The following is a 9,406-nucleotide window of genomic DNA, read 5'->3' as shown; positions in this document are numbered from 1 at the left end:
GAACGAAAATCAGAAAAAAGTGATCTTTTTGAGTGGCTTTTATTTTGTGAAGTACGGTCGTGCGGATATACCGGTAATGATTATATTCATTTTCGATAATTTCGACAATTATGTTGGAGGTGGCAGTGTACGCGACATTGTGCTCGCGACTTTCGAAATTTGTGCAACACCTGTCCTGTGACGAAGAACTGCGAGAGATCACGGACGGGCTGATAAAGTTCTACGATCATACAGATATCCCAGAGACGCATGATTTTGACTCAAAGCGGGTGGGACTCGCAGCAATAGACGAGCTTGTCTTGCTCACATTACACAAGCTGCTAAATTCATATGTACGCAATGCATCATCGATACTCCAAGAAAAAGTGTTCACGGCGTTCAGTCGTGCGATGCGGCGCTGTAAGCCTCGCATGGGTATCGGACAAGAACACCGCCAACTCAGCTTCGTACAAAGCTGTGTGCTGTATCTTCCGGCACCACCAGAGGCTGGTGGCGAACAGCTCCTTGAAAGCACGACACTTGCTACACAGTCAGAGGAATTAAGGCTTGCTATTTTGAAGAGTTTACGTGAGTTGTTTCAAGAAGAAAATCAACAAAAGCAGCTAATTCAGCATCAAGGGGAACTCCAGCACTTCTTCGCATACTTGGTGGCATCACTGCTACATATAGCACAACAGGATAGGTGTTGGAAGGCTTCGTTGGAAGCAATTGAAGTGCTAAAGCTAGTGCTGCTCTCAATTCGAGACCCACAAACTCTACGCCAGTATTTACCTGGCGTCATTGCTAATTTGTGGAAGAGTGCCAATGCACCACAACAGTCGTCCAAGGTGATAGTTGCTGCGTTAAATTGTTTTGCTATGATGTTGGATTTGTGCATCGGTGATGAAAAAATACTTCTTTTTGGAGATGTGAAGCAAGAGCAGCAAAAATTTACACTGGAAGCGATTCGACAATCTGTCAAAGTGAAAGGAAATCTTATTGGGACAAATGCATTAACTGAATCGCCATCAAGTGAGATTGACGAGTGGCTGCAAAAAGCGGCTATAAATGTGGATATAATTCTTTCCCGTATGTTTTCTGCTAGTGTTACAGCCGTTAATGGGACCAGTTTTGGCTCACCGCGCTTATCTTGGCGAGTTCGTTGTGCACTGGCACAACTCTGCGGTACAATAGTGCTCCAGTGTCGGCAAGCTCTTCAAATCTCCTTTTTTCGATGCTACGATGAGCTTTTGATCCTTCGAGGTGATAATATAGCAGTTGTTGCCAATGAAGCAAACTCCGTTCTTCAAAGACTGCAAGCGTCTGTATTGTCGCCTATAGAGCGTTTAAAGGTCATACCAGAGATGGCAGATCGGTTTCAGATGCTACTTTCCACTCTTGTGCTCAAACTTGGTGCGGAACATGAAGCGACGAAACTTCACTACGTGCACACTGTTCGCGGATACTTAGCATTTTGGGGGCCCGGTCTTACCCCATATCTTGATTCATCAATGGAAAGTATTTACTCCTCTCTCTGTCATGTCGTGACATTTGCTTCACTAGACGTTAACGTAGTTGTTCACCAAAAGCTATCAAATTTACCGGAAGATGACAAGAGCAGTGATGCCATTGCGACCGGATCCCTTGTTTCTGAATTTCAAAAGAGATTGCGCTTTTTTAGCGAACAGTCCTCAGTGAACGAAGTATTGATGATGTTGCGTGATGTTGGTGCCATCTCAACCCCAGCGGGCTTCATTGATTGCGCTTTTACAATGCTATCCGATTCACGCAACAGTGGTCACGTTGAATTAGGAGAAGCTGAAGTTGTGCTGGTATTAAACGAATTCTTGCGGGGGTACTGTTTCAATAACAGTAACAGCAACGAGGCTTTGGATGTCCATCTAATTGGCCGAATTCTGGAAGACCTACTAGCGCTGGACGTTTGGGAAGAGCAAAAGTCGCTATGTATTCATGGTTCTATTAAAAAGCGTGTATCTCAACGAGCCTTAGTGGTTGAGTGCGTTGGTGTGTGTGCAGAAATCCTTGGGGCTGAGTTTAAGAAATTCTTGCTTCATGTGCTGTATCCGCTGGTTGCACAGCTGGGGTCGCACGATGTTGAAGTGGAGCACGCAGCTTTGGCCGCGCTAGAAAAGATTTATTTTTACACGGGCTACAAATCTTTAGCGGCTCTTTTTCATGCTAACATGGACTATTTCGTAGATTCCTTATGCGCTCGACTTGAACAATTAGATGTATACCCGATGACTGCCTTTGTCGTTGAAGCCCTTCTACGACACACTCATTTGGCATCATTACCATTGGTCGATGAAGTGGCATCATCGCTTTTACGTAGTGTTGACTTGTACCAGGATTCATCTTTCGTTAATGGTCTGTTGCGTGCTCTTAGAAGTTTGCTGAGTGGTATTGTACATGATGCTGAAAAGGCTAAATTAAACAAGCAAATAGCAATTGGTGATGCTGAAGCTACTACATTAACGTCTTACTCACTTTTGGACAGCTTCATCCATGAAATGAAAGCTCTAATAACTGGTGGAACGGATAATCCCAATATCGACGCAGATATGGATGATGAAATACAAGAATTCGCTCAGAATCAGCTGGAGCCGCAAAGTGTGAAAGGGGCGCTGCCTGTTGAATATGATGAAATGGAAGAAAAAGATCAAGGAGGCTACTATTTAGTTGTCCTTGAAATTGTTGACAGGTGTGGTTATTTTCTAGTAGAATCTGATCCTATTGCGTGTTGCCTAGTATTATCGCTGATAAATGAGGGAGTGCGGTTCCTTTCACAACATCCAAAACAGTTTTTGCCACTTGTTGCTCGGATGTGGCCTGAGTTGCTGCCTCGACTACGTGTGGACAATCGTGCGATTGTCACTGGTACTATCAATGTCATCTCTACCGTAGCAGAAACAGCGGGTGATTTCGTGGGAGAACGATTTGTGGAAACGTTGTGGCCAGTACTGCAATCTCAAATGCAATCGATAACATTTGGTATCGATGCGCAGTCGTCGCAGCTCACACGTTCTATGCTATTACTCAAGAAGGTCGCAAGTATCTTCGATGCACGATCGCATGAAGCAAGCAGTGCCAATGGCTTGCTAAGAGAAAACGAATTTAGCGCTGTTAGCGGAACACGGAAAACGCAAGAAACTCGACAATTGTTGGCAATTCTTTCTTGTTTGACCACAATTTGCAGGCAATCCGAGACGCTTGCTCAGCTTGTGCCTGCAATCACACGCACCTGCAGCAATTTCTTGAATAAAGAAGCGCCACGCGAGGTCGTTGAAAAAACTTCGGAGCTATTTGAAGCCTTAGTGCAATTGAATGGTGACGAAGTGTTCTGCACTGTAGCTCCATTGGCTAACTGGGTGCCGACAGCACCACCCTGCGAGCGTTTTTCGGAGTTTGTGCCTGAGGCAATTCTGCGATTCTATCAGGGCCATTTGTCATCTATGGACGTGCAACCAGAATTTTGTCGAAATAACGCTTCCATCCTAATGAATCGCCTGTTCAGTTAATTACACTTTCTGATCAAACACTAATCTGAAGAGGATCAAATTGTATGCAATGTCGCAAATCATTGCAACTGAAACAAATTCATATGTTAAATGATAGCTATACAGCCACCTGCGCACATTCGCTGTAAGTCTAGCCGAACATCCCACCCATGTTACCTGCATATGCCATCGGTCGAATTGGAGGGTGCTCCTGTATCAAATACAGCAGTAATATTGTAAGAATAATCACCAAGCAGCTCCTTGTTGAGAAAACATACCACGGCAACGAACTGCGTGAATCGAGGCTGCATGTCTCTTTCAAAACGAATGATCGCGCCTTTGTTGCCCATCTGGTCGCAATAGTTCGGTGCGCTAAAAACAGTAATGCACTTTCCGTCGTGTTCTACTAAGTAACCTTCATCTTTGACCTCGTGTGAGCGCACAAGAAGATCTACAAGTCGAACAGAACGGTAATTTGTCATAATAAAATTCAAGCGAAAATTTCAGGATAGGAAAATGATAAAACTCACTCAGTTTGTTTCGTTCTAAGAAAGCCTTTGTAACATCAGGTCCGAAAGAAAGGCCAATCCCGCGCTTGCTGGGGCCACGACCTAGAAACGGCTGTGGATCGCTCCACATCAAATCGCTCATAAGTCCACCATCCGGTGGTTCACGATTGCGATCAATCTTTTCGATATCAGCCAGAGTCACAGTATCGTCGCTAAAAAGGCCGCCGTGCACAACAAGGACCTTCTTTTCAATTACAGCTGCAAGAGGCAGCCAGTTGAACACTTCAGTAAAGAGCTGCATGACCGTCTCATCGTATTTATGCTTCACCTCGCCCTCAAACCCATATATTTTGTTCATATTTTTAGACTCATGGTTCCCACGCAATAAGTGTACATGGTTTGGGTACACGAGTTTCATAACAAAAAGTGTCATGACAACCTCGAACGAGAATGAACCTCGGTCGACAAAGTCACCATTAAATAAATATGGGTTGGATTCGCTAGGCAGTCCATTAAGCGAAAAAATATTGCAGACGTCGTAGAATTGGCCGTGGGTGTCTCCACATACTGTAAAGTGCGCGTCAGGATCGTCAGCTGGAAGCGATACGTGCACAAGAGATGGCAAGGCACAAAGCATTTCTTTGAGCTTCAGTAGGATTTGGATTACAAACTTGCGATGTAGGAGCTTTCCACGTTTAAAGCGATCCATAAGAGCCACAATAAAGTCTGGCTTGGTCTGAGTCACGTCTTCCGGAAGGCACGGTCCATCGTACGATGGATCCACAACCAACGTATTTACGTCAATCGTCTCTGAGAGTGGCCGGTTGCGCTCCGACTGAATCGCAGTCGCGAATGCTGCCTCCTTGATGATCTTCTCGCAAAGCTTAAGCTTGGCACGCGCGTCACGATCCTGTGGTTTCATGCGTACTACAAGACGAAAATCTTTCAAAGCCTTTTTGTGGTGGCCGAGAGCCAGCTTTGCTGAACCACGGCGATAGTACGCTGCGCATATGTCAGTCAGTAAGTGAGACATACCTTCACCAAATGCAGCATAATGTAGCAAACCTTTGGCATAAGTAGCATCTAGCTCAATGGCGGCTGATGCATCGTCAATCGCTAATCCGTAGCTCTCACTCTTAACGTGTGCGGCCGCACGGTTGGCATAAAAGATCGCGGTGGGCAACAGCTCAATGGCTTTCGTATATAGCCCAATGGCTGTTGCGAACTTGAAGTGTTCCAACGCTTCATTACCCTGTGCTTTATAAGCGTCTGCTTGCGTGCGAGTCGCGTCCGAAACAGCGTGGGGTCCGGCTTCCGTCACGCCGATGCTGGCCATCACTTTTGTTTCGGTGCTTTTGTAGAATCCTTGAAATACTCGCATTCGTCATGCAACCTTATATCCAGCATGAGATAAAGACCGGCCTGAAATCCAAGTTTGAGAAAGATCATGGAGGCACCAGTTCCCATAACTGTGGTGCCGCCGCAAGACAATCCAAGCCGTGTGCTGGACTTGCACGACATTATGGACGAATTGCCGATGCTTGCCTCTCTAAAGGAACAGAAGTGGATGGCTAGACTGCCGCGCAATATTTTCTACAAATTAAAGAAGGATTCGCACGATAGCGATGGCTCGGACTCAGCGCTACTCTCGCCCGATTTTTTGCCAACGCCACGAGTATTAAGTTGATATTTTACAACTGATACGTTTTAGGCTGACTGTGAATGTGTTACCAGACAGCTAGAGCATTGTCGGTGCTGGTGCCACAGCCGAACGAGGAAGTACTGGAGGCGTTGGATGCGCGATACTTCACTGCCAGCTTCGACCCTGTCGCCCACATGCTAGTACGAATCTTATTAATTCAGAAGCTGCTGTACGTATATTTTTACGGGTGAGATGTACAGGAGCATATGCCGGAGAGTAAGAACGAACTTGACGTGTTCTTGCGAACTGAGATCAGTGCGGTGGACATAGCGAAGGACGTGATTGTGACCAAATTACAAGACGAAGTGCGGGCAAACTACAGTGCACTTGTTCAAGGTATGAAGGTTGTGCAAGACGTAGACCTTGATTTGGTTCGGGCGCATGTTCATGTGAAAAACGGACGTCGCTTGCTCGCAACAGCCAAAAGTAATCTCATTCTCAGGTGTTGACCGACGAACTGATTACTCAAAGAATAGAAACCTCACTCCATACGTATTTTGCTTAAAGCTCGCTGGAAATTGTGAAGACGAAGCGAAACCGCGATAGGGTTTGTGAGGTAAATTACACATTTTGGCTCTTGATCCGTAAGTGAGCACACTCACAGTAACTACTGACAGATAATTTATTTGGGCTCGCAAATAGTTCAACTGCTTAGCGACATGAAAGAGATGAATCTCGCGTTTCAAGAACATCGATTTATCAGTGCGGTAGGTGTACGGAATGCTTTTTTGTAGCCTTGACTGTTAAATTCATTAAAATATATGGCACAGGTAGACATTTGCGTTGATCTTAGGAAAAGACTGTCACGCAAGGAGCTTGAGGGTGTTAGCATCTTACGTGACATTCGACCTCAATTGCAAGACTTTATTCCTCTACTACGGGCACAGTTCGACCACGTGCGTTTTGCTCCTTTCTGAAGGATTTGGCCAATGATGATAGAGATTTGTTTTGTGTGCGTAGTCTTTGCGGAAAGTTGCTGAAAAATTTGATCTTTTCGAGTACAAAGAGCTACTGCAAGCATATATCACTTTGGCCGATCATTCTGAAAATTTGGGTTTTGAGTTCTCATCTATCACGCTAAATGATGTGCTTTCAAAAATTCCGGATATTATTGTGCGCTCGATCGATGACATGACCGTTGAATGTATGCATCAAGTTTTTGAACCCAAGTCGCTCGAAAAGTATCGACCAGATAGTAAGATGATTTCGCCGCTTACTGTAAGCGGTAACAATAGAGATGTACTGTCTGACGCAACACCGTCATCACGAATAGTTAAAAATGTGAAGCGACTATATGAACGCCTTACCGACCTGATGCACACGTACTATCTACTGGTACAATGGCATCGCGATCCGTTTAATTCGCTAAGTGATGATATCGCTTACCTCCATCGTTGCGGAATTGACGACGATGATGACAACGACGATGACAGCGATGAAGAAGACAGTCATGATGAAAAAAAAAATAATTGTGGTCACTCTTGTAAACTCAGTATCGTAACGACGACTTTGCCAGAAGCAGCTTCACAGCGTTTGAGGAAAAGCACATTAGGACATTCTGGATATTTATATGATCAGGTGCTTTGCGATACGGGTATGAACCTGCTTAAATACCGCAAAATCGTATGGGAAAATATTCAGCACAACGTACTAGAAATGTTTGAAAAGCTTGACTTTACCAATGGTTTGTGTCATAAATTTAAGCATGCTTATGTATTCTTGACATGTTGTTATCTGCTACCAAGAATACAAGATGGAGCATGTAATTGCTCTTTCGCATGCAACGTCGGCATTTACTGAAATTGGGGAAGAATTTACGGGGACTCCCTCGTCAAAGTACGTTCTGTAGTATAATCTTCTTTACATCTGTTGATGCACTAATTTTGTTATTGTGATGGTCAATCGGCCAGAATTCGATCAGTTGTTCGCATCAAATGTGAGCAATATTTGCACGAAGTTCACAACGATAATATCGAATTAGCTCGAATGCTGTTCGAGGCAGAAAACTGGACTCGCGTCACTGCATCAAAGGCAGCCGGAGACGACAATACAAGTATCCTTCGGCTGATCGAGATTCGAAGTGGATACGTTTTTAAGCGAAAAATTCCAGGAGATTCGACAAGCGGTCCTATACATTCAAGACGGGTGTTTCCTTCATTTTACAATGAAGGAAATCCATTTAGTGCTTCCAATTCGATTGAGTGGCTAACAATGAAACAAGGCATTCGTTTTGACCATGAAATTGACGCAATTGGTGATAAGGTGTCTCCATGCCTCACTAGTAATCAAGATACCTTTCCCATAAATCCAAGCGAGTCCGACTTTGTATTAACTTCATCGAGTCTCGCTGGCTTTGTCCGGTAAGTGCCTGTTATTTTGGTAGTTACGTGGTTTTAATAACCGTTGGATTCAGACTCTGTGGTGTCCACTTAAAAATGATGGAGCATCTTCCTCATACTGCTTGGGACATTTTTCGCTCCCTAAATCATCTGTTTGAGTTTAACCTTTACGCTACTTTCACCAGCTTTTTCTCCGCGGACGATGCAGCAAAATTTCTGCAGGGTATATGCGGTTTTGATAAACTACGCGCTGGTATTTGTCGCATTGCAGATGACATGAACAATGGTGAGATACTGCTTCGGGCGTCAGCTGTAATTTTACCTTTTGACAAAGCAGAGAAGGGTCAACAGCTGGACTCACCGCAGTCGAGGAAAGTTACCTTGCGCAAGGTGATCCGAACACCCACTGCAGTAAAGTATGCAGATGTAGATAATTTGTACGCACTAGCTGAGAGATCGATCGCATGTGAAGCAATTGTTGGTCAAAGCAGATTGCTAGATGCAATGGAAGACCTAGCTCGATCGTATCTTCCAACTCGGTATCATTGTCTTATGGATGAAATGTACGAGCGAAATCGCTTTATGGCACGAGAGCTTCGTGATTTCATGTATAGTACGATTGCAGTGAGGCTTGTGGATATTCCTGCACTGGTGACTTCCGTTTCAGCAGTGTCATGGAATATTTCGTATATCAGCAATCAGCACAATGAGTATATTGTGCACTTAGTGCAGAAGTGTGGAGAAGCGTGGGGAAGTCTGCAAATTTTGGCGGATGGATCGATCCCGTATGACGCACGAGTAGATATATGGTTGGAAATGGTACAAACTATCATGGATACTTTATTGCAGGCGTTTTCAACAATTTCCAAGCCGACACCCCAAGGCCGCGCTTTGATGTTGCTCGATCTACATGCTCTGCAAAATGGTGTTGACTTGATTAATGATGTCAGTTCTCGAGCGCTGCCACGTGGGCGCGCACATGTAGGAAATTACATAAAAGCATTCTACTACGATGAAGACGAGCTTCTCAGGTGGATTCAGACTAACAAGGTACGTTCCCACATTGGATTCAAGTTATTTATGACCTATCTCATTTTCGTTTTAATACAGAAGCTTTATACAAGGGTCCAGTTCGCCAACTTACTTAAAAATGGCATCGGATCGACGCTTGAGACATCGAAACTACGCGAACTTGTTTTAAAAGTTGACACGATTATAACCACCTGATGAAGTTATTGTCTTTTATACGAATATTTATACAAATTTATAATTGTAGTAGTGGTCAGCTCGTCATCGCCTAACAAAATTTCAAAACTTCTGGGCTGTATTATTCTCGGGTCCGTGTGCTGTCCGGATGTC

General features: G+C 44.4%; 3 protein-coding genes across 3 annotated transcripts; 2 read left to right on the top strand and 1 right to left on the bottom strand.

The window, feature by feature from the left end:
- Positions 1-110: 110 nt before the first annotated feature.
- Positions 111-3,518, top strand: PHALS_07832 (Uncharacterized conserved protein; the record flags this gene model as incomplete). The annotated part of the gene is made up of 1 exon (XM_024721370.1): positions 111-3,518. The coding sequence occupies one exon, from the start codon at positions 111-113 to the stop codon at positions 3,516-3,518; it is 3,408 nt and encodes a 1,135-aa protein (XP_024586475.1).
- Positions 3,519-3,648: 130 nt separating this feature from the next.
- PHALS_07831 (serine threonine-protein phosphatase 5) lies at positions 3,649-5,342 on the bottom strand (the record flags this gene model as incomplete). Its single annotated transcript, XM_024721369.1, has 4 exons — positions 3,649-3,708; positions 3,776-3,948; positions 4,028-5,008; positions 5,072-5,342. The coding sequence occupies 4 exons, from the start codon at positions 5,340-5,342 to the stop codon at positions 3,649-3,651; spliced, it is 1,485 nt and encodes a 494-aa protein (XP_024586474.1).
- A 111-nt stretch (positions 5,343-5,453) lies between these two features.
- On the top strand, positions 5,454-9,274 carry PHALS_07830 (Uncharacterized conserved protein; the record flags this gene model as incomplete). Its single annotated transcript, XM_024721367.1, has 12 exons — positions 5,454-5,681; positions 5,741-5,848; positions 5,909-6,150; positions 6,216-6,264; positions 6,326-6,415; positions 6,479-6,604; positions 6,669-6,903; positions 6,982-7,392; positions 7,454-7,544; positions 7,619-8,068; positions 8,122-9,097; positions 9,158-9,274. 12 exons carry the CDS (start codon positions 5,454-5,456, stop codon positions 9,272-9,274), a joined length of 3,123 nt encoding a protein of 1,040 aa, XP_024586473.1.
- Positions 9,275-9,406: the final 132 nt, after the last annotated feature.

This window comes from Plasmopara halstedii (genome assembly GCF_900000015.1).
Source record: "Plasmopara halstedii genome assembly, contig: Scaffold_3120, whole genome shotgun sequence".
NCBI lineage: Eukaryota > Oomycota > Peronosporomycetes > Peronosporales > Peronosporaceae > Plasmopara > Plasmopara halstedii.
The sequence above is the reverse complement of the archived record's forward strand: the minus strand, read 5'-3'. Positions and strand labels throughout refer to the sequence as shown.